General features: G+C 45.5%; 1 protein-coding gene across 1 annotated transcript in view; it reads left to right on the top strand.

The window, feature by feature from the left end:
- LOC138974843 (zinc finger protein 26-like) overlaps positions 1–25,834 on the top strand; it is a 47,029-nt gene extending 21,195 nt beyond the window's left edge. The window contains exons 7-14 of the mRNA XM_070347568.1: positions 4,673–4,885; positions 8,383–8,498; positions 9,390–9,436; positions 13,353–13,477; positions 13,801–13,915; positions 14,752–14,955; positions 16,737–17,040; positions 23,220–25,834. Coding sequence (XP_070203669.1) covers positions 4,673–4,885; positions 8,383–8,498; positions 9,390–9,436; positions 13,353–13,477; positions 13,801–13,915; positions 14,752–14,955; positions 16,737–17,040; positions 23,220–24,058 — 1,963 coding nt within the window. The 3' untranslated portion in view covers positions 24,059–25,834. The remainder of the gene's footprint in view (positions 1–4,672; positions 4,886–8,382; positions 8,499–9,389; positions 9,437–13,352; positions 13,478–13,800; positions 13,916–14,751; positions 14,956–16,736; positions 17,041–23,219) is intronic.

Here is a 25,834-nt window from a genome sequence, read left to right as displayed (position 1 = left end):
TGACTTTTTCACATTTCACATCACGGCGTGGTCAAGTTTAATTACAAAATAGAAAATGGTCGTTTTGTCCACGAGCTTTCCAATTGAGCGTGGCTGTCGTCAGGGAGATCCAATATCACCTTATTTGTTTATTTTGTGTACAGAATTGTTAGCATGTAGGATAAGGGAGAACGGTCAGATTAAAGGAATAGAAATATCAGAAAATACTGAGTGTAAAGTAAGTCAGTTTGCAGACGACACATATTTTTTGTTTGGTGGAAACAAAATATCTTTCGAAACATTGTTTTATGAGATAGAATTGTTTAAGAATTTATCCGGGTTAAAACTCAATTATGATAAAACATGTAACGTTTGGCTTGGGGGAAAAAGAAATAGCAAAGTAGTGTTTCTCACACATCTGAACATGTGTTGGAATCCTAACAAATTTAAAATACTGGGGCTCTGGTTTAACAACGATTTGTCAAATATGGCAGAGATGAACATAAGTGATAAGTTTAATGAAGCAAAAAAGTTATTTAATACATGGGCAAAACGGTCAACTACACCGATAGGAAGAGTAGCAGTCCTGAAATCACTTGTATTGTCCAAACTTGTTTATTTGTGGATCATGCTTCCAAACCCACAAGATACAATTGTCCAATAAATACAACAAATGTGCTTTGAATTTGTATGGGATAAAAAAAGAGACAAAATAAAAAGAACAATGGCTATCCACAAGATAGAAGAAGGAGGTATAAATATTCCGTCCATTAAGGCCTATATTCATTCCTTAAAACTAAATTGGATGAAGAAAGTTCTGAACACAACATACAATCCAAAATGGAAAGAAATATTATTGATAAGATGCCCTAAATTAGCACTGGTGTCAAAGTTTTGAGGGAAATTATTTAACGACTGTACAGTAAATTTGTTTTGGAAAAATGTATTTGAAGCTTATGAAGAAGTTTATTTTAAAACAGAGATCAATACATCTGAAGAACTGTTGATAGAACCACTTTTCCTCAATACCAAATTCAAGATTAATAACAAAGCGTTTCATTTTGTGGATTGGACTGAAAATGGTATTGTAAAAGACTTATAAAGGAGAATAGAAAGTTTTTAAGTTTTAATGAGTTTAAAGAAATATTGCAAGTTGAGACATCTTTTCTGGGATATTACGGTTGTATAAGCACAATCAAGAGTTATATATATGCAGAAAAAAAGTATTGTTATTGAATAAAAAAAATCAATGGACATTAACAAAGCACTTTCTCTTTTTATATCTGGTGGAAAAGGAGCAAAACTATTTTATGAATGTCTTGTTAGAAAAACTGATACATGTGTCCCAAAAGCATGTCAAAGTTGGGAAAACATCATTGAAACGGAAATTGATTGGAATACAGTCTTTTACAAAACAAAGAAAATACAAGAGGTAAAACTACACTGGTTCCAAATTAAAATAAATAATAGGGTTTTAGTGACTAATGCAATATTGAAAGACATGGGGGTAGTCACAAGTAATGTGTGTAATTTTTGTGAATTAGAAAAAGATACAGTTTATCATTATTTGTGGCAATGTGAACATGTCCATTTTTTTGGGACTGAATTTGAAAAATGTCTGAAAGAAAAATGTTATAACTGTGACAGACTCAGACTTACACCAACACTGGTATTATTACCAGCTATTGTGTTTTCAGCGTAGCAATAGGGTCCGATATTTAGACGAGACAAGTATAATGCGACGAGTCGAAGACGAGTCGCATTATACTTGTTCGAGTCTAAATATCGGACCCTATTGCTACGCTGAAAACACAATAGCGATTATATAGCTGTTCTGACCTTGATTTGTTGTTCCAAACTTACAAAATGACAGTTTTTGAGTCGATGCGTTGATCTCAGGTTTTGATAGCAGACGCCGTTTCTTATGCGCATTAGTTTTGCGCAGGCGCTACACTGACTTTGGAAAAAACCTCGATTTGACAACACAGCTGTTAAACAGCTTTTTATTAGTTCATTCGTATACAACAAAACAAAGTTTGAGTTTTTTTTCATTTTGAACAAGACTACTTATGAAGAAGACCAAAACACAACATCAACGGAAAACTAGAAACAACTGAAGAACTAGGATGCAACAAGGGGAGGAAGAGAACAGCTAATCCGTACAACGCGAACAGACGGCAAGAAGTTTTCAGTTTCTCGTCATGAAGCGAACTTTTCAACCTAAGTTATAAACGACTACATGAATGTTAGTGCCATGGGTTGTACATCAATACTTCAGGGGGGAAGTGGGGTATTTAGTGTGGAGTTACGAGATAAGAAAAGCCGAATGCGAAACGGAGTCGGCAACTGAACTCACACAGGCACACAAAAACGGCTGTTCCGTTTTACTCCCCTGTTTGTACTACATCTTTCGACTTTGGGCATTTTGTGGTGTTTAGGGACAGAAAATAATTGGTTTAGTCCTGTTTCATCGGGAAGTTAGCAGAAAAGGGTATGCTATCGACATTTGTAAAGCTGAAAAACATTCCCGAGAAGAATTTCAAGTTGTCAGTGTATGCTGTTGTCGATAGAAACATCGCCGCGTGGTACAGATGGGTAAACCGGAACCATGCGTCTTTGTTATTGACAATATGCTTTTGGATATTGAGTAAAATGGCCGACTTCCGTAGCATTATGCTTTGATGATCGGAAGAGACCATCCAATCACAGCCCCCGAATTCCCCCACGTGTTCATCAGAATAGCTATATTGAACCATGAAAACCACATGAAAACAGACGCTGGTTTCTATATCTATATACGGCTTGTGTGTGTGTGTCTGTGTGTCTGTCTGTCTGTCACTTCGCGATACACGGCCAAAGTTCTCGATGGATCTGCTTCAAATTTGGTGTGCATATTCAGGTAGACCCCGGACACAATCTGGTCGATGAAAATTTTCAACACGTGCTCTAAGCGCGGCGCGGTGAACCGATTTTGGTTTTTCTGTAGATCCATTCCCAGTAACTCTTCCTTATCTTCTCCAGTGTTTTGCGCGTTTATCTCCCTTCCTTCGTGTGGCGTCAATCACATCAACACGTGCTCTAAGCCGGCGAACCGCCACGCTGCATACTCCGTCTCGCGATCCACCCGGCGAAGCGGGTAATCAACTAGTTGATTATATTTTATTAACAGCAAAGTGTTTTTTTTTTACAAATGCAGAATAAAAAAAAATTCGTCCCCACATGCAAATATTCTTAAGAGAATTATATAATTTGTACCAAATGGATAAATATGCTCACAATATTCTCACGAAACAGACTCAGTTTATTAAAAAATGGATTCGTATCAACAGCTAGTAGAACGGTTGGATAAAGACGAGTGATTATTACAATAGTCAATGTATTCCTCTGATTTTTGGGACGTGCTCTGAAAATGTAAGAAGTAACTGAATATCACATGTGTGTTCAGCTCTGTCATTGCTGTGACTTATCAGTGACAATGGTTTTGAATGTGTCATTATAAATTTGTGCTTGCCTGAATAAAAAAATAAAAATAAAAATAATAAAATTTAAAAAATAATTGTTGAAGAAAATGGTCGTTTTCTTGAACAGTTTCGAAGCTGGAGCTTTGAGACTTTACACTCTGTCAAGGGTTGATGGCCTTTAGACATGAGGCAAGTCTTGGCAACCTTCTTCATATGTAATGGGTACAGCGGGGTCAAGTTCGTTTTAGAAATATAATAATTTTCTTTAACACTTTAAAAGCTGGAGCTTTGAAGCTTTACACACATCCATTGTATGATGACCTCCTGGCATACATGTTGTCTTGGTGGTGATGAAACATGTTGTCTTGGTGGAGATGAAACATGCGTCCCTTACTTATGTAACAGACGAGTTTTCATTGTTCATGAAAAGCGGTGTTTGTTTTCCGTTGTTGTTGTTGCTCTTATTATTCTTGTTGATGTTGTTGTTGCTGCTACTGCTGCTGTTGTGGTTGTTGCTGTTGTTGTCATCCTCATCATCGTTGTCGTTGGTTGGTTGGTTGTTTTGTGTGTGTGTTGAACTTGTGTTGATGATATTTTTCTATTCCTTTGGTGAGTGCAGTTTGTGTCTGTTATTTTCCTGTTGCACGGTGTAGGATCAAATAAATATTTAGCATTTGTGGTAAACACTGACACTTTCTAAAGGCGAACCACAGTCGCAGACAGGCTGCATTATTCATTGATGTTTTTAATGAGTTTATATCTCTAACAAAAATATTAAAAAAATCCACACACTAACCTATTGACTGGTATAGCCTAACATTTTAGCCGGATTTCTTGGTAGACAGATGCATGCATTTAAATGGCAAAGTCAACCAACTTTACCTTTAAAATCAATCAGATTTGTCACTGTAGATTTCAGGTACAAAACCAAGATGAAGCAAGGCAGTCAGACAAGTCGACCTCCAAAGGCGTTTCATAAAATGTGTCACTGCACATTGCAGGTACAAAACTAAGGTAGTCACCCAAGTAAGTGACCTTGAAAAGCGTTTCCTGAAATTTGTTACTGTACATTGCAGGTACGAAAGCACGCAGAAGCAAGGTAGTTAGCCAAGTCTAACTCTAAAAGTGTTACATGGAATATTACACATGTACGTTGTAGGTACAAGACCAAGGTAGTCAGACAAGTCCACCACTAACAGTGTTACATACAATATTACACCTGTACATTGCAGGTACGAAAGCACGCGCAAGGAACGGCCTGGGCAGAGCGTGGAGGCAGACGACACAGAGAGTCACCAACAGCAACAGGGGCAGCAACTCAGCGAGAAAAACGACCAGCAGCAACCACAAGGGGAACAACCACAAGGGGAGCAACTCCAGGAAGAAGAGAGCAAGGACAGTGAAGAGAACGCCAGCATGGAGAAAGCGCCCCAAGACAGGAAAACGTAACTCTTGCTTGTATGGGCGGGGGGTTTGGTAGTTCGGTTGAGGGCGAGTATGAGAGATAAGATTTATATAGGTATACGTTATACCTTAACGCTCCCTACCACCCACCTCGTGGTGGGTTTTTTGTACCACAGAACTAAAGGCTGAACCATATAAGTGAATCACATACACCTTACGCAGCCGTACTCCAATCACTGGTGTTTTGGGCTGCGGTAGGGAGGGAAGGGGGAGGGTGGAGGGGGGGGGGGGGGGCAGAAACATGGATAATGGCAAAGGTAAACCTTGGCTTTGTTTAATCTGTAATCAATGGAAACAGGTGATCGATCAAGTGTAAAGGAGAAAGTGGGGGGGGGGGGGGGGGGGTGCGAGAGGGAGGGCGGTTGAGGTTTTGGGTGGTGGTAGAGGATTAAACGTTGCTTGTCACATACACCCCACCCATCCACCCACTCCGTGCTGAGAAAGCAGCTATAGGCTGTTGGTTTTGGTAATGTTTTTACATGGAATAAGACCATCCCTCCACTTGGTCACATACCGACTATGAACAACCTTGGTGCTCTCGGAAATTAATTCATCAAAAAAGTCCAACCCACCACATCAAGCAGTAAGGGTGTTGATTTTTGGTATGTGACAAAGTGATGATCTAATGCCATTTAAATGCCTGACCGGATCCAACCAAGGCAGTGAGGGGAACTGTCTTCACGAGGCGGAGTGGGCCTTTAACGAACTGTCTTCACGAGGCGGAGTGGGTCTTCAACGAACTGTCTTCACGAGGCGGAGTGGGTCTTTAACGAACTGTCTTCACGAGGCGGAGTGGGTCTTTAACGAACTGTCTTCACGAGGCGGAGTGGGTCTTTAACGAACTGTCTTCACGAGGCGGAGTGGGCCTTTAACAAACTGTCTTCACGAGGCGGAGTGGGTCTTTAACGAACTGTCTTCACGAGACGGAGTGGGTCTTTAACGAACTGTCTTCACGAGGCGGAGTGGGTCTTTAACGAACTGTCTTCACGAGGCGGAGTGGGTCTTTAACGAACTGTCTTCACGAGGCGGAGTGGGTCTTTAACGAACTGTCTTCACGAGGCGGAGTCGGCCTTTAACGAACTGTCTTCACGAGGCGGAGTGGGTCTTTAACGACCTGTCTTCACGAGGCGGAGTGGGCCTTTAACGAACTGTCTTCACGAGGCGGAGTGGGTCTTTAACGAACTGTCTTCACGAGGCGGAGTGAGTCTTTAACGAACTGTCTTCACGAGGCGGAGTGGGTCTTTAACGAACTGTCTTCACGAGGCGGAGTGGGTCTTTAACGAACTGTCTTCACGAGGCGGAGTGGGTCTTTAACGAACTGTCTTCACGAGGCGGAGTGGGTCTTTAACGAACTGTCTTCACGAGGCGGGGTGGGTCTTTAACGAACTGTCTTCACGAGGCGGAGTGGGTCTTTAACGAACTGTCTTCACGAGGCGGAGTGGGTCTTTAACGAACTGTCTTCACGAGGCGGAGTGGGTCTTTCACGAACTGTCTTCACGAGGCGGGGTGGGTCTTTAACGAACTGTCTTCACGAGGCGGAGTGGGTCTTTAACGAACTGTCTTCACGAGGCGGAGTGGGTCTTTAACGAACTGTCTTCACGAGGCGGAGTGGGTCTTTAACCAACTGTCTTCACGAGGCGGAGTGGGTCTTTAACGAACTGTCTTCACGAGGCGGAGTGGGTCTTTAACGAACTGTCTTCACGAGGCGGAGTGGGTCTTTAACGAACTGTCTTCACGAGGCGGAGTGGGTCTTTAACGAACTGTCTTCACGAGGCGGAGTGGGTCTTTAACGAACTGTCTTCACGAGGCGGAGTGGGTCTTTAACCAACTGTCTTCACGAGGCGGAGTGGGCCTTTAACGAGGCGGAGTGGGTCTTTAACGAGGCGGAGTGGGTCTTTAACGAGGCGGAGTGGGTCTTTAACGAGGCGGAGTGGGCCTTTAACGAACTGTCTTCACGAGGCGGAGTGGGTCTTTAACGAACTGTCTTCACGAGGCGGGGTGGGTCTTTAACGAACTGTCTTCACGAGGCGGAGTGGGTCTTTAACGAACTGTCTTCACGAGGCAGAGTGGGTCTTTAACGAACTGTCTTCACGAGGCGGAGTGGGTCTTTAACAAACTGTCTTCACGAGGCGGGGTGGGTCTTTAACGAACTGTCTTCACGAGGCGGAGTGGGTCTTTAACGAACTGTCCTCACTAGGCGGAGTGGGTCTTTAACGAACTGTCTTCACGAGGCGGAGTGGGTCTTTAACCAACTGTCTTCACGAGGCGGAGTGGGTCTTTAACGAGGCGGAGTGGGCCTTTAACGAGGCGGAGTGGGTCTTTAACGAACTGTCTTCACGAGGCGGAGTCCGGTCTTTAACGAACTGTCTTCACGAGGCGGAGTGGGTCTTTAACGAACTGTCTTCACAAGGCGGAGTGGGCCTTTAACAAACTGTCTTCACGAGGCGGAGTGGGTCTTTAACGAACTGTCTTCACGAGGCGGAGTGGGCCTTTAACGAACTGTCTTCACGAGGCGGAGTGGGTCTTTAACGAACTGTCTGCAAGAGGCGGAGTGGGTCTTTAACGAACTGTCTTCACGAGGCGGAGTGGGTCTTTAACGAACTGTCTTCAAGAGGCGGAGTGGGTCTTTAACGAACTGTCTTCACGAGGCGGAGTGGGTCTTTAACGAACTGTCTTCACGAGGCGGGGTGGGTCTTTAACGAACTGTCTTCACGAGGCGGAGTGGGTCTTTAACGAACTGTCTTCACGAGGTGTAGTGGATCTTTAACGAACTGTCTTCACGAAGCGAAGTGGGCCTTTAACGAACTGTCTTCACGAGGCGGAGTGGGTCTTTAACGAACTGTCTTCACGAGGCGGAGTGGGTCTTCAACGAACTGTCTTTACGAGGCGGAGTGGGTCTTTAACGAACTGTCTTCACGAGGCGAAGTGGGCCTTTAACGAACTGTCTTCACGAAGCGAAGTGGGCCTTTAACGAACTGTCTTCACGAGGCGGAGTGGGTCTTTAACGAACTGTCTTCACGAGGCGGAGTGGGTCTTTAACAAACTGTCTTCACGAGGCAGAGTGGGTCTTTAACGAACTGTCTTCACGAGGCGGAGTGGGCCTTTAACGAACTGTCTTCACGAGGCGGAGTGGGCCTTTAACGAACTGTCTTCACGAGGCGGAGTGGGTCTTTAACGAACTGTCTTCACGAGGCGGAGTGGGTCTTTAACGAACTGTCTTCACAAGGCGGAGTGGGTCTTTAACGAACTGTCTTCACGAGGCGGAGTGGGTCTTTAACGAAAGTTTGATTTCGCATTCTTTAGCGTGACTAGCAAGCGCTCACATCCAAGAGCTATTGACTCATCCTGGGACACTTGTAGCTGCAATAGCTTGTTCTGGCTCACAGTTCTGGCTCGTGGAGAATGACACCTGTGTTGGTGACAGCGCAACCAAGAGAGCTATCGGGGCTCCACTAATGCCGAGTTGTGTGTGTTACAGTGGTGATGACGTCCTGACCTTCGAGGAGTTGCTGGAGAAAGCCTGCGACAAACGACAGGTGGAGGAGGACAGAATTATGGAGGACTGGATGAAACTAATGTTGAGGAAACACACACGTCAGTAACCAGTGTGTGTGTGTGTGTGTGTGTGTGTGTCCGTGTGTGTGTCTGTGTGTGTGCGTGTCTGTGTCTGTGCGTGTGTGTCTGTGCGTGTGTGTGTGTGTGTCTGTATGTGTGTGTGCACTATGTGTGTGTGTGAGTGTGTGTGTGTGTGTGTGCACTGTGTGTGTGTATGTGTGTGTGCACTATGTGTGTGTGTGTGCACTGTGTGTGTGTGTGTGTGTGTGCACTGTGTGTGTGTGTGCACTGTGTGTGTGTACTGTGTGTGTGTGTGCACTGTGTGTGTGTATGTGTGTGTGTGTGTGAGTGTGTGTGTGTGTGTGTGTGTGTGTGTGCACTGTGTGTGTGTATGTGTGTGCACTATGTGTGTGTGTGAGTGTGTGTGTGTGTGTGTGTGTGTGTGTGTGTGTGTGTGTGTGTGTGTGCACTGTGTGTGTATGTGTGTGTGCACTATGTGTGTGTGTGAGTGTGTGTGTACGTGTGTGTGTGCACTATGTGTGTGTGTGTGTGTGTGTGTGTGTGTGTGTGTGTGTGTGTGTGTGCACTGTGTGTGTGTGTGTGTGTGTGTGTGTGCACTGTGTGTGTGTATGTGTGTGTCTGTGTCTGTCTTTGTCTGTCTGTGTCTGTGTCTGTGTCTGTCTGTGTCTGTCTGTGTGTTTCTGTTTGTCTGCGTGTGTGTGTGTGTGTGTGTGTGTGTGTCTGTGTGTGTGTGTGCACTGTGTGTGTGTGTGTGTGTGTGTGTGTGTGTGTGTGTGTGTGTGAAAGATGATGAGAGTTACACAGTTTTGATAGAGTATTCCCTGTTACTCATGTGTTATTAACAGATAATAGTTTTGGTAGCGTGCAATGTCTTGAACAAAGCACGTGATTAAGCATTCTCTGTTACAGGAAGATCGGCCAGAGCAGGAAAGGAAAGGGACAAAACCAAGAACATGGTACGTAGTCTTTCTTTCATCGCTTTTCTCCCTTGTCACGAAATACGGCTGCTGCACGAACAAAATAGTTCGGTTTTTTGTCAGAATCTTTCTTTTTTTGTAAAGTGAGAACGATCTGTTCATGACATATTTAATGGAGAGAAAGGAAATCAGACAAAAAACAACGACAGAGCCTCGATATCTCCATATTTATAGTTAAGGAACAAGATAAACGAAAGAAGGAAAAAAATGATGAGGAAAAATAGCACTTGTTTTTTTCTTCCTTTTTTTCCTGCAATAAATACCTTACGAGAGATATGTAATGACAACATGTTCCACTTGTATTGGTACAGTTGCAAATAATACAGGCATGCTATCGCAAATACAACGACACACACACTGCATTGCACAGTTCGGAAAGACTTCTGTATGCAGGTCCAAGAAGTGCCGCTCAGATGTTTACAGAATCTGCTGAAAGCTTAGGACTGAAAATAAACTGAAGCCATACGTACAAGCGAAGAAAGTAACAGTATGCAATGACGAAACAAAGAGCACACGGTATGTATGTCTCAACAAGGAAAGACGTCGAGCGAGCCTATTTAAGGGAGGTAACTCGTGGTATGCTACTCAAGACACAGAATAATGAGGGTTTACGTATTTGTCAGCTCGGGACTAAAGATTAGAACCTACACAGAGTAGACAACACATTCCTCATCCCTGCATGCTGAATATGAAATACAAGTGCCTGTACATTCCCCTCTCTTCATCTCTTCCTCTACCTGCTTACATGTACGTCTCAAGTGTCACGAAAGTATGCTCGGCGTTTGGTTATGACGCAGTCGTTTCCCTTGATTTACGCGACAGGTCGTTTAAACACGACCACTTCCTGACTTTCGTTTAAACACGACCACTTCCTGATTAGTGTAAACTGCAATGCATCATGGTCTTACAATACCTCACAGATAATTATAATGCGCTACTCTTTGCCATGCAACCTCCAATGTCTTCTGTTTGTGCTAGTATGTGATGCAGTCTGCTAAAGAGTTGTCTTTCCTGATAAAGACCAGTATTTTCACAGATAGGGACCAGCTGTGCTGTTATGTCTAAGTACTTTCGTACTCAAATACCAGGAAAACGTTGATGAACTCGTATCTAAGTACATTAAAGTAATGCAGAGGATCTTTTCCCAAATTAGACACTACTATTTCCCAGTTTATTATCTAAATGAACTAAGAACTTGACGCTAACAAAGACAGAACTCGTACATATACTTAATTTTCATGTTCAATCGCGAACTACGCCGGAAAACTCCGAGAGAGAGACTCGCCCGCTTCCCTCTTTGCTATCCCTGGCAAGCGGTGCGAGCATTCAGTTTGTCTCGCCCGACAGCTCCCTTCTACAGGGCTTGCAGACGGGCGTAATTCACACGCAAACAGCGTAGTTGAATACACCTGACACCGAGTGACACCAACCTGCGACAGGGCTTGCAGACAGCGTAGTTAAAGTCATCTGACACCGATTGACAGTATCCTGCTACAGGGTTTGCAGACAGCGTAGGTAAAGACATCTGACACCGATTGACAGCATCCTGCTACTGGGTTTGCAGACAGCGTAGTTAAAGACATCTGACACCGATTGACAGCATCTTGCTACAGGGCTTGCAGACAGCGTAGTTAAAGACATCTGACACCGATTGACAGCATCCTGCTACAGGGTTTGCGGACGGGCATAATTCACATTCTAACAGCGCAAAATAAACACACTGATCCATCACCCACCGAATGACAAGAGCAAAGATTCCTCAAATGTTTTCTGAAAATGAGTATGTCATTATGTGTATTTGTATTACTATTTGATTTGTCATTATGTACACAATTAATGATTGGTGCTTTGTAAGTTGAGGGGCGCTAAGAACTATTTTAGGATTTGCACCACACAAGCATCCTCATAATGATTTTAATTATTATGGAAAGATTCCGCGTCTGTTGAAACCAGTGAGAAAAGCAAGACATAAATCAATCGGACCGACTTTATGAGACAGAACTTTGAATATGATGACATACCAAGAATAATATAAACAAGAAATTCCTCCGAGGTAGGAAAAACACCCCCGTCAAAGGGAAATAACCTTCTCAGTTGGTGGCAGTGACTGAGTGAGAATGGTTATTTCCCTTTGACCATTAATATGTCCCTCTATAAGTCCTTGTATAATTTTAATCCACCAATAACTCCCTTACCGTGTGTTTGACTGGTCCCAATTTTTGTAAGGACCGTCTCAGGAATGTATAGAACCTGTTCACCAAGTTTGGTGACGATCGGTCCGTTCATTCTTGAGATCTATATGCGAACACAAACACACAAACAAACAAACAAACAAACAAACAAACAAACAAACAAACAAACAAACAAACAAACAAACAAACAAACAAACAAACACATCGACCGAAACCTATACACACCCCTATACCGGGGGTGTAACGACGGTTGAGTAATGAATGTGGTGTCTGACCGATCCACTGCAATCAAAGGACCTATTTAGTCAGTGGTGTAAATCTTTGGTTTCCATTTGTTGTAATGTGTTTTTATTTGGACATTTTTTGTTTGTTTGCTTAACGCCCAGCCGACCACGAAGGGCCATATCAGGGCGATGCTGCTTTGACATATAACGTGCGCCACACACAAGACAGAAGTCACAGCACAGGCTTCATACCCAGTCACATTATTCTGACACCGGACCAACCAGTCCTTGCACTAACCCCATAATGCCAGACGCCAGGCGGAGTAGCCACTAGATTGCCAATTTTAAAGTCTTAGGTATGACCCGGCCGGGGTTCGAACCCACGACCTCCCGATCACGGGGCGGACGCCTTACCACTAGGCCAACCGTGCCGGTTTATTTGGAAATGGCAACGTGTCTTTCCGGTGAGACCCCCTCAGTTTTAAGGCCTTTAAAAATGTGAGACAGTCAGGCCTTGAAAAGGGCGGGATCTCAAACTGGAGCTACATTTACACACAGAGTCAACAGAAAATCAGAACAAGTCGCGTAAGGCGAAATTACAACATTTAGTCAAGCTGTCGAACTAACAGAATGAAACTGAACTCACTGCATTTTTACAGCAAGAGCGTATACTCGTAGCATCGTCAGTCTACCGCTCGATGCAAAGGCAGTGAAATTGACAAGAAGAGCGGGGTAGTAGTTGCACTGAGAAGGATAGCACGCTTTTCTTTATCTCTATTCTTTTTAACTTTTTGAGCGTGTTTTTATCCAAACATATCACATCTATATGTTTTTGGAATCAGGAACCCACAAGGAATAAGATGAAATTGTTTTTAAATCGATTTCGGAAATTTTATTTTAATAATAATTTTTATATTTCTAATTTTCAGAGCTTGTTTTTAATTCGAATATAACATATTTATATGTTTTTGGAATCAGAAAAAGATGAAGAATAAGATTAACGTAAATATGGATCGTTTTAAAGTCATTAATTAATTTTTAAGCCACCAAACTGAAATGCAATACCGAAGTCCGGCCTTCGTCGAAGATTGCTTGGCCAAAATTTCAATTAATTTGATTGAAAAATGAGGGTGTGACAGTGCAGACACACACACACACACACACACACACACACACACACACACACACACACACACACACACACACACACACACACACACACATACACCACGACCCTCGTCTCGATTCCCCCTCTACGTTAAAACATTTCAGTCAAAACTTGACTAAATGTAAAAAGGAAGTTCTTAAAAAGGGAGATAGGCTAACTATGGAGGTCTTATGTGTGTTTAAATTTATATGTGTATTTGCATAACTATTTCATTTGGCATCGTGTGTGTGTGTGTGTGTGTGTGTGTGTGTGTGTGTGTGTGTGTGTGTACCACTGTGAATTGGAACTTGTTTATTGTGCCCCCCACACAGCTGCCCCCACTGCGCCCCCCCCTGCCCGCCCTGCAGTGTCCGGTGTGCAAGGTGTCCTTCAGCGAGGGGGAGGAGGCCGCCGCCCTCATGCACTTTGCCGGACACCTGGACGACTGTCCCAACAGGTCTGTGTTTCTCTTCTGCTTCGGTAAATACACACACACGCATGCATGCAGGCATACATATACACGCACACACGCAGACAGGCAGGCAGGCACGCAAGCATACCCAAACACACACTCACACACACACGCACGCATGCACGCATACATCCACACACACACACACACACACACACACGCACGCACGCACGCACGCTGGCACGCACACACACGGACACATACACACACATACACGCACGCACGCACGTACGCACACACTGTCTCTCCCTTTCTGTGTCTTTGTTTCCGCAGTCACTGATAAATCTGTGTTGTGATTTCCCCACCAGGTGTCGCGAGTGTCGCCAGTCATTTTCCTCCCGTCACGAGTTCGTACAACACCTGAGGGTGCACGTGATCAGACCCTCCATGTACAAAAACCAGCAGTGCGACGTCTGTGGAGAGGTGGGTGGCGTGCTTGCATGTGGGGGTTGGGGGGGGGGGGGGTATGGCTGCCTAATGGCGGTGTAAAACGGTCATACACGTAAACACCCCAGTAAGCTTCCGCCCCTGAAAGAAGAAGATTAGCTGGAACTCGTGCCAGCCGTGTTCCCTAGATGTCAAATCAATTTTTAGGGAATCTGAAACTCTGAAGTTTATTTGTACCCCTTGTTCACAAAAAATGTTATATACGCAGAATTGACGTGTGTTTGACATGTTTTTACACCATATTCACAAAAAGTGATATATACTCCTGAGTTGACGTGTGCTTGAAGAGTGATCCGGTGTTGCCAGGTGTATGATAGTGGTCCGGTGTTGCCAGGTGTATGATAGTGATCCGGTGTTGCCAGGTGTATGATAGTGATCCGGTGTTGCCAGTTGTATGATAGTGATCCGGTGTTGCCAGGTGTATGATAGTGGTCCGGTGTTGCCAGGTGTATGATAGTAATCCGGTGTTGCCAGGTGTATGATAGTGATCCGGTGTTGCCAGGTGTATGATAGTAATCCGGTGTTGCCAGGTGTATGATAGTGATCCGGTGTTGCCAGGTGTATGATAGTAATCCGGTGTTGCCAGGTGTATGATAGTGATCCGGTGTTGCCAGGTGTATGATAGTGATCCGGTGTTTCCAGGTGTATGATTGTGATCCGGTGTTGCCTGGTGTATGATAGTGATCCGGTGTTGCCAGGTGTATGATAGTGATCCGGTGTTGCCAGGTGTATGATAGTGATCCGGTGTTGCCAGGTGTATGATAGTGATCCGTGTTGCCTGCAGGTGTATGATAGGGATTGGGTGTTGCCAGGTGTTCCAGGGGTCGATGAAGGCGCACCTGCTGAAGCACGGGGTCAACACCTACAACACCAAGACGTGTGGAGTGTGTGGCTACACCACGCGCAAAGCCTCCGTCCTCACCAAGCACCTCAGGACACACTCCGGGGAGAAGCTCTTTCTGTGCGACCTCTGTCCCAAGGCCTACACCACCTCTGTCTATCTCAAGGAACACAAGGTGAGAGGGGGGGAGAGAGAGAGAGAGAGAGAGAGAGAGAGAGAGAGAGAGAGAGAGAGAGAGAGAGAGAGAGAGAGAGAGACAGACAGACAGACAGACAGACAGAGAGAGAGAAAAAGTGGGAGAGAGAGAGAAGAGAAGAGAGAGAGAGAGAGAGAGAGAGAGAGAGAGATAGGGAGAGAGAGAGAGGTGTACACTTCAGGGAAATGCTTTTTCTGTGTAACATTTGTGCTAAGGCTTGACTTAAGGTAGTTCACTGGACCCGTTAAATATAATTTGGTTTCTCCCAAAAGTTGGTTATTTTTTAAGTTCGATCTGTCTGCTATGCATTCAGCATAAAAAAAATATAGGGTAGTGGGTTCGTTTCGGAGCTATGAGTCTCGGAAGACAGTGCCCGTTTTGAATTTTGGACCGAAAAATCGAAAAATGGGTATGTTTTGAAAACGGCCAATTACACAAACATCTGCATAGGAATAGTCATTTAAAAAATATCACCCAAAGCAGCAATGGGCAGGTAACGAAGTGCACTGGTAAACGAAAATGTTGCGCATACTCAAACTTTGTGACGTCACGTCTTTTGCCAGAGTTTATTTTAAATTTGTTCCTCATGTTGAGGTATTTTATTGCTGGTAGCCTGGAAATAAATTACGATTTGATGAGATGGGTTGTAAACGCAAGAGCGATCAAAACGGCATTAAAAAAAACCAAAAAAACGACAGGTTGGTAGTGTTTTTAGGGGGGGTTCACTCCCTTGATTAACCCCACCCTTTGCACTATTACTGTCCAGTGTGCCTCAGAAAAATATGTGTCACGATAATGTAAAGGGCTGTTGTCCGATCATTTGTCTCAGATATATGAGCCAACTAAATTATGTTTTTAAAAACCACTGTTACATATGACCTCTGTTGAAAGTCAAAGGTCACCGCAACTTTGAAAGGCCACAAGTCCGATTCAAATGTAATAAAAACGCCAATCAAAAGGTGTAGGTCACTTGTTTGATACAAGTGTAATCATAAAAATTAATAATCAAGGCTTGGTTTATAATTTTGCTTAATAGTGCGTACTGTTATTTGTTACGGTTTGAAGGCTGGGACTTTTTGAGGGTGGAATTAAAGCAATTTTTCGCCTTATGGGCCCCTTATGCCTCGAAGGACTTCAATTATTGTATTATCTGCTGCCAGCGTACAGTAGAAAGAGGGCTGCATACACAAGACACTTGTTCTTAATACTACTGGCTGTTATTCTAGTTCAAACACCGGTTTTAACATGTGGTATTCTGATGCAATCACGCTGTGAGCATCACGGGTTGGGAGACACTCTCTTACCTGCTACCGGAGCTTCAATGTTAGCTTTGGTGATTATTACGATGTCACTGGCAAAGAGAACGGCTTTGTACCGATTTCATTAGATGCCCACGTGTTTTTGACCTCGTGGTTGGGAGGCGTGTCGCATTGTTTTTATTTCTGGCGGTGTCGTCATTTTAGATCCAAAAACAGAACTAGAACTAGAAGAAGACGAAAGGAAGACGTCATTTGTTCTGGGCCGCGTCACCACACTTCCGCTGCCTGAAAAATGTGACGTTTGTTCTATTTACGTCATTCGAATGTTCGACGTGTTCTTCTTCTTCTTCTTCTTCTGCGTTCCCTGTTCGATGTGTTCGAATTCCCAGCCTGCCAGGAAAAAATGGCGACACAACTCAGTGGCTTCCCTTTGTGTATGAAGAGTAATATCCCTGTCTCCATTTGACCTGCCTTAACTGACAGTGAACATTGTCCTTTCAGCTTGCTATCCACGAGCGGGAGGCCAAACACTACTGTGACATGTGCACCAAGTCGTTCTACACACAGCTACGCCTGCGCCGCCACATCAAGACACACTTTGGAGAGAAGCCCTTCAGCTGTGACCAGTGTGGCCGCGGCTTCACCACAGCCTACAACCTGCGCACACACCAGCGTCTACACACTGGGGTAAAACCATATAAATGTAAGCTGTGCGAGGCGGCCTTCGTGCAGAAAACCAGCCTGGACTGTCACTTGAAGAAGCACGGAATCGTCATGCATCGAAGACCTCGCTCTTGTGACACGGGTCAGTTTGTGTGTGTGTGTGTGTGTGGGGGGGGGGGGAGGGGGTAGTGGGGAGGGGGGAAGAGTGTATGTGTGTGTGAGAGAGTGTGTGTGTGTGTGTGAGAGAGTATGTGTGTGTGTGTGTGTGTTTGTGTGTGTGTTTGTATGTGTGTGGGTGTGTGTGTGTGTGTCTGTGTGTCTGTGTGTGTGTTTGTGAGTGTTATTGTGTATGTGTGTGTGTGACACGCAGTCACCACTGTTGTACTGGTTACGAACAGTGGACACCGTGTTGAAGGTAACAGTGGACACCGTGTTGAAGGTAACAGTGGACACCGTGTTGAAGGTAACAGTGGACACCGTGTTGAAGGTAACAGTGGACACCGTGTTGAAGGTAACAGTGGACACTGTGTTGAAGGTAACAGTGGACACTGTGTTGAAGGTAACAGTGGACACTGTGTTGAAGGTAACAGTGGACACTGTGTTGAAGGTAACAGTGGACACCGTGTTGAAGGTAACAGTGGACACTGTGTTGAAGGTAACAGTGGACACTGTGTTGAAGGTAACAGTGGACACCGTGTTGAAGGTAACAGTGGACACTGTGTTGAAGGTAACAGTGGACACCGTGTTGAAGGTAACAGTGGACACTGTGTTGAAGGTAACAGTGGACACCGTGTTGAAGGTAACAGTGGACACTGTGTTGAAGGTAACAGTGGACACCGTGTTGAAGGTAACAGTGGACACCGTGTTGAAGGTAACAGTGGACACTGTGTTGAAGGTAACAGTGGACACCGTGTTGAAGGTAACAGTGGACACCGTGTTGAAGGTAACAGTGGACACCGTGTTGAAGGTAACAGTGGACACTGTGTTGAAGGTAACAGTGGACACTGTGTTGAAGGTAACAGTGGACACCGTGTTGAAGGTAACAGTGGACACTGTGTTGAAGGTAACAGTGGACACTGTGTTGAAGGTAACAGTGGACACCGTGTTGAAGGTAACAGTGGACACTGTGTTGAAGGTAACAGTGGACACTGTGTTGAAGGTAACAGTGGACACCGTGTTGAAGGTAACAGTGGACACCGTGTTGAAGGTAACAGTGGACACTGTGTTGAAGGTAACAGTGGACACCGTGTTGAAGGTAACAGTGGACACTGTGTTGAAGGTAACAGTGGACACCGTGTTGAAGGTAACAGTGGACACCGTGTTGAAGGTAACAGTGGACACCGTGTTGAAGGTAACAGTGGACACTGTGTTGAAGGTAACAGTGGACACCGTGTTGAAGGTAACAGTGGACACCGTGTTGAAGGTAACAGTGGACACTGTGTTGAAGGTAACAGTGGACACCGTGTTGAAGGTAACAGTGGACACCGTGTTGAAGGTAACAGTGGACACCGTGTTGAAGGTAACAGTGGACACCGTGTTGAAGGTAACAGTGGACACTGTGTTGAAGGTAACAGTGGACACCGTGTTGAAGGTAACAGTGGACACTGTGTTGAAGGTAACAGTGGACACCGTGTTGAAGGTAACAGTGGACACTGTGTTGAAGGTAACAGTGGACACTGTGTTGAAGGTAACAGTGGACACCGTGTTGAAGGTAACAGTGGACACCGTGTTGAAGGTAACAGTGGACACTGTGTTGAAGGTAACAGTGGACACCGTGTTGAAGGTAACAGTGGACACTGTGTTGAAGGTAACAGTGGACACCGTGTTGAAGGTAACAGTGGACACCGTGTTGAAGGTAACAGTGGACACCGTGTTGAAGGTAACAGTGGACACTGTGTTGAAGGTAACAGTGGACACCGTGTTGAAGGTAACAGTGGACACCGTGTTGAAGGTAACAGTGGACACTGTGTTGAAGGTAACAGTGGACACCGTGTTGAAGGTAACAGTGGACACCGTGTTGAAGGTAACAGTGGACACCGTGTTGAAGGTAACAGTGGACACCGTGTTGAAGGTAACAGTGGACACTGTGTTGAAGGTAACAGTGGACACCGTGTTGAAGGTAACAGTGGACACTGTGTTGAAGGTAACAGTGGACACCGTGTTGAAGGTAACAGTGGACACTGTGTTGAAGGTAACAGTGGACACCGTGTTGAAGGTAACAGTGGACACTGTGTTGAAGGTAACAGTGGACACTGTGTTGAAGGTAACAGTGGACACCGTGTTGAAGGTAACAGTGGACACTGTGTTGAAGGTAACAGTGGACACCGTGTTGAAGGTAACAGTGGACACCGTGTTGAAGGTAACAGTGGACACTGTGTTGAAGGTAACAGTGGACACCGTGTTGAAGGTAACAGTGGACACTGTGTTGAAGGTAACAGTGGACACCGTGTTGAAGGTAACAGTGGACACTGTGTTGAAGGTAACAGTGGACACCGTGTTGAAGGTAACAGTGGACACTGTGTTGAAGGTAACAGTGGACACCGTGTTGAAGGTAACAGTGGACACCGTGTTGAAGGTAACAGTGGACACCGTGTTGAAGGTAACAGTGGACACCGTGTTGAAGGTAACAGTGGACACCGTGTTGAAGGTAACAGTGGACACCGTGTTGAAGGTAACAGTGGACACCGTGTTGAAGGTAACAGTGGACACTGTGTTGAAGGTAACAGTGGACACCGTGTTGAAGGTAACAGTGGACACTGTGTTGAAGGTAACAGTGGACACCGTGTTGAAGGTAACAGTGGACACTGTGTTGAAGGTAACAGTGGACACTGTGTTGAAGGTAACAGTGGACACCGTGTTGAAGGTAACAGTGGACACTGTGTTGAAGGTAACAGTGGACACCGTGTTGAAGGTAACAGTGGACACTGTGTTGAAGGTAACAGTGGACACCGTGTTGAAGGTAACAGTGGACACTGTGTTGAAGGTAACAGTGGACACCGTGTTGAAGGTAACAGTGGACACCGTGTTGAAGGTAACAGTGGACACTGTGTTGAAGGTAACAGTGGACACCGTGTTGAAGGTAACAGTGGACACCGTGTTGAAGGTAACAGTGGACACCGTGTTGAAGGTAACAGTGGACACCGTGTTGAAGGTAACAGTGGACACCGTGTTGAAGGTAACAGTGGACACCGTGTTGAAGGTAACAGTGGACACCGTGTTGAAGGTAACAGTGGACACCGTGTTGAAGGTAACAGTGGACACCGTGTTGAAGGTAACAGTGGACACCGTGTTGAAGGTAACAGTGGACACCGTGTTGAAGGTAACAGTGGACACCGTGTTGAAGGTAACAGTGGACACCGTGTTGAAGGTAACAGTGGACACCGTGTTGAAGGTAACAGTGGACACTGTGTTGAAGGTAACAGTGGACACCGTGTTGAAGGTAACAGTGGACACCGTGTTGAAGGTAACAGTGGACACCGTGTTGAAGGTAACAGTGGACACCGTGTTGAAGGTAACAGTGGACACTGTGTTGAAGGTAACAGTGGACACCGTGTTGAAGGTAACAGTGGACACCGTGTTGAAGGTAACAGTGGACACTGTGTTGAAGGTAACAGTGGACACCGTGTTGAAGGTAACAGTGGACACCGTGTTGAAGGTAACAGTGGACACTGTGTTGAAGGTAACAGTGGACACCGTGTTGAAGGTAACAGTGGACACCGTGTTGAAGGTAACAGTGGACACCGTGTTGAAGGTAACAGTGGACACTGTGTTGAAGGTAACAGTGGACACCGTGTTGAAGGTAACAGTGGACACCGTGTTGAAGGTAACAGTGGACACTGTGTTGAAGGTAACAGTGGACACCGTGTTGAAGGTAACAGTGGACACCGTGTTGAAGGTAACAGTGGACACCGTGTTGAAGGTAACAGTGGACACCGTGTTGAAGGTAACAGTGGACACTGTGTTGAAGGTAACAGTGGACACCGTGTTGAAGGTAACAGTGGACACTGTGTTGAAGGTAACAGTGGACACCGTGTTGAAGGTAACAGTGGACACTGTGTTGAAGGTAACAGTGGACACCGTGTTGAAGGTAACAGTGGACACTGTGTTGAAGGTAACAGTGGACACCGTGTTGAAGGTAACAGTGGACACTGTGTTGAAGGTAACAGTGGACACTGTGTTGAAGGTAACAGTGGACACCGTGTTGAAGGTAACAGTGGACACTGTGTTGAAGGTAACAGTGGACACCGTGTTGAAGGTAACAGTGGACACTGTGTTGAAGGTAACAGTGGACACCGTGTTGAAGGTAACAGTGGACACTGTGTTGAAGGTAACAGTGGACACCGTGTTGAAGGTAACAGTGGACACCGTGTTGAAGGTAACAGTGGACACTGTGTTGAAGGTAACAGTGGACACCGTGTTGAAGGTAACAGTGGACACCGTGTTGAAGGTAACAGTGGACACCGTGTTGAAGGTAACAGTGGACACCGTGTTGAAGGTAACAGTGGACACCGTGTTGAAGGTAACAGTGGACACCGTGTTGAAGGTAACAGTGGACACCGTGTTGAAGGTAACAGTGGACACCGTGTTGAAGGTAACAGTGGACACCGTGTTGAAGGTAACAGTGGACACCGTGTTGAAGGTAACAGTGGACACCGTGTTGAAGGTAACAGTGGACACCGTGTTGAAGGTAACAGTGGACACCGTGTTGAAGGTAACAGTGGACACCGTGTTGAAGGTAACAGTGGACACTGTGTTGAAGGTAACAGTGGACACCGTGTTGAAGGTAACAGTGGACACCGTGTTGAAGGTAACAGTGGACACCGTGTTGAAGGTAACAGTGGACACCGTGTTGAAGGTAACAGTGGACACTGTGTTGAAGGTAACAGTGGACACCGTGTTGAAGGTAACAGTGGACACCGTGTTGAAGGTAACAGTGGACACTGTGTTGAAGGTAACAGTGGACACCGTGTTGAAGGTAACAGTGGACACCGTGTTGAAGGTAACAGTGGACACTGTGTTGAAGGTAACAGTGGACACCGTGTTGAAGGTAACAGTGGACACCGTGTTGAAGGTAACAGTGGACACCGTGTTGAAGGTAACAGTGGACACTGTGTTGAAGGTAACAGTGGACACCGTGTTGAAGGTAACAGTGGACACCGTGTTAAAGGTAACAGTGGACACTGTGTTGAAGGTAACAGTGGACACCGTGTTGAAGGTAACAGTGGACACCGTGTTGAAGGTAACAGTGGACACCGTGTTGAAGGTAACAGTGGACACCGTGTTGAAGGTAACAGTGGACACTGTGTTGAAGGTAACAGTGGACACCGTGTTGAAGGTAACAGTGGACACTGTGTTGAAGGTAACAGTGGACACCGTGTTGAAGGTAACAGTGGACACTGTGTTGAAGGTAACAGTGGACACCGTGTTGAAGGTAACAGTGGACACTGTGTTGAAGGTAACAGTGGACACTGTGTTGAAGGTAACAGTGGACACCGTGTTGAAGGTAACAGTGGACACTGTGTTGAAGGTAACAGTGGACACCGTGTTGAAGGTAACAGTGGACACCGTGTTGAAGGTAACAGTGGACACTGTGTTGAAGGTAACAGTGGACACCGTGTTGAAGGTAACAGTGGACACTGTGTTGAAGGTAACAGTGGACACCGTGTTGAAGGTAACAGTGGACACTGTGTTGAAGGTAACAGTGGACACCGTGTTGAAGGTAACAGTGGACACTGTGTTGAAGGTAACAGTGGACACCGTGTTGAAGGTAACAGTGGACACCGTGTTGAAGGTAACAGTGGACACCGTGTTGAAGGTAACAGTGGACACCGTGTTGAAGGTAACAGTGGACACTGTGTTGAAGGTAACAGTGGACACCGTGTTGAAGGTAACAGTGGACACCGTGTTGAAGGTAACAGTGGACACTGTGTTGAAGGTAACAGTGGACACCGTGTTGAAGGTAACAGTGGACACTGTGTTGAAGGTAACAGTGGACACCGTGTTGAAGGTAACAGTGGACACTGTGTTGAAGGTAACAGTGGACACCGTGTTGAAGGTAACAGTGGACACCGTGTTGAAGGTAACAGTGGACACCGTGTTGAAGGTAACAGTGGACACTGTGTTGAAGGTAACAGTGGACACCGTGTTGAAGGTAACAGTGGACACCGTGTTGAAGGTAACAGTGGACACCGTGTTGAAGGTAACAGTGGACACCGTGTTGAAGGTAACAGTGGACACTGTGTTGAAGGTAACAGTGGACACCGTGTTGAAGGTAACAGTGGACACCGTGTTGAAGGTAACAGTGCGTGGTTGTTGTTACAGGACCTGACGGGCAGGACCAGACCGAGTTCCTGACCAAGAACCACCCCTCGCAGTTCTTCGAGGGATTCAAGGACACGTGGCCCGGTCGACCCAAGCCAGTGGCAACCACCTCCATGCCCTCCCCGCCCAAAGCCCAGCCAGAGGACGCGACACAGGACCTCCCCAGAGAGGCCCACAGCTGGCCCAGGAAGCCTACAGGGCCAGCTCCCAGAGAGGACGATATGTGGGGCAGTCGGAAAGCCTTGGGATCTTCATCTAGAGAGGAGGATATGTGGGGCGGTCGGAAAGCCTTGGGAACTTCATCCAGAGAGGAGGATATGTGGGGTGATCGGAAAGCCTTGGGAACTTCATCCAGAGAGGAGGATATGTGGGGTGATCGGAAAGCCTTGGGAACTTCATCTAGAGAGGAGTATATGTGGGGTGATCGGAAAGCCTTGGGAACTTCATCCAGAGAGGAGGATATGTGGGGCGGAAGAAAAGTAGCTGGAAGTTCGGCACATGACGACACTGTGTTAACGGGGATGATGCCGCACAGACCCGGTGCTGAGCCGTCCCCGGGCCCCTCCTGGGCCACCCCGGGCCTTGCGAAGTCGTCGTTCGGAGAGCCGCCCCGAGAGTTCCCCTGGCTGTCGCTGCTGACCCCACGACCCCACATGACGGAGGACTCCCAGTCCTCGGACCCGGCGCCTCAAGACTTCTCCTTCAGCGCCACACACGGCTACAGCAGGGCGTCACAGGGGGCACAGACTGCTGGACCCAAGGTGCCCGTGTTTCCCTCGCAAGGCGGCGACTCAGACCGTAACAACTTGGGGTCCTATCCCATGGTGCTGCACTACTAGCACGTAACCAGTTTTAACCGGTTTTAATACACTAGTAGCACACAACCAGTTTTAATCAGTTTTGACACTAGTAGCAGATAACCAGTTTTGATACACAAAACACACCCACCTTCCTTAAAGATGAAAAGACGCTGAGTTTTCAGGCATTTTTTCTGTGGAATAAAGATGACCAATGTCAGTTTTATTCTTCTACGTTCGTCGTTCGTGCCCGTTGTACCCTTACATAGGATGGTGCCGTCAAGTCAGCAGGCTGGTGCAGCTTGGTAGCCGGTGCCCACAGCTTAGTGCCCAGGGCTGTGCTAGTCCAAGAACCATCATTTGTCAACGATCATTCAACATCCTTTTGACATTTGGTCAGATTTGAAATAACCTAGCCAGTTTGAAAGAGGAACACACAATCATCTTAGACCACACACAAGGTGACCTTATATCCCATTCCACACACACCTTATATCCCATTCCACACACACTTTAAAACCGCCCTGATATGGCCCTTCGTGGTCGGCTGGGCGTTAAGCAAACAAACAAACAAACAAACACACTTTAAACACTACTGTTCTGTTTCACAATAAAGATATCAACACCATTCCACACACACTTCAAACACTACTGTTCTGTTTCACAATGAAGATATCAACACCATTCCACACAATATTCCATATCAATCATGTTGCAGGCATTATCACGTTATGGGATGTGAACAGTTGTGATGCGTTCTGTGTGTGTTGTACATACCATTCTGTATAATCTGAAGCAAACAGGCTCAACATAATAATTATATAATAATAATAATACCAATAATAACTTGAGTTTCTAGCTTGTATATCAACATTGGAATGATTCAAATATATAGAATTAAGTTGGCATGCATGTATATAAAGGTGGTATGATTGTAAACTGTTTTATTCTGATATCTTCACATTATAAAGGTGGTATGATTGTTTACTGTTTTATTCTGGTATCTTCACATTTTAAATCATGTTCATTTTACCTTTGTTACCTATGTTATAGGAGTTGGTATAAATGTATGGCTCTGTCAAATGCATGTATTTGTGATTATGTTCGGTACGCATATATCTATCCATTGTAACCTTGTAGAAGTAAGCTATCCATTCACTGGATGAATCAACATTATCACCGAAATTGAAATGTAAACAGTGCTGACCTTTTACATGACAGTTGATTGGTTCCTCTGTTGCTGTGTACATGACGTCACGCATCCAAACACCAGATGGTGTGCTTACACAGTGCATTGCTATAGTGTGAGTCTGTTGGTTGCACCAGATGGTGTGCTTACACAGTGCATTGCTATAGTGTGAGTCTGTTGGTTGCACCAGATAATGTGCTTACACAGTGCATTGCTATAGTGTGAGTCTGTTGGTTGCACCAGATGGTGTGCTTACACAGTGCATTGCTATAGTGTGAGTCTGTTGGTTGCACCAGATAATGTGCTTACACAGTGCATTGCTATAGTGTGAGTCTGTTGGTTGCACCAGAGAATTGAGACAATGTTTCTGTGTAATGCTTGTATTTCTTTGTATTACTTAAACTTTTGTCATTTGATGAATATATGTGTGTTTGTGTGTGTTTGTGTGTGTTTGTGTGTGTGTGTGTGTTTGTGTGTGTGTGTGTGTGTGTGTGTGTGTGTGTGTGTGTGTGGGGGTGTTTGAAGACAACCTATTTTATGTTTTTTTTATGTAAAGAGTTGGATTGCCATGTAAGTGTTTTTCTCCAATTCTCTCCCCCTCCCTCTCTCTCTCCCTCTTCCTCTCTCCC

Source organism: Littorina saxatilis, linkage group LG8 (genome assembly GCF_037325665.1).
Source record: "Littorina saxatilis isolate snail1 linkage group LG8, US_GU_Lsax_2.0, whole genome shotgun sequence".
Classification (NCBI taxonomy): Eukaryota; Metazoa; Mollusca; class Gastropoda; order Littorinimorpha; family Littorinidae; genus Littorina; species Littorina saxatilis.
The sequence above is the reverse complement of the archived record's forward strand: the minus strand, read 5'-3'. Positions and strand labels throughout refer to the sequence as shown.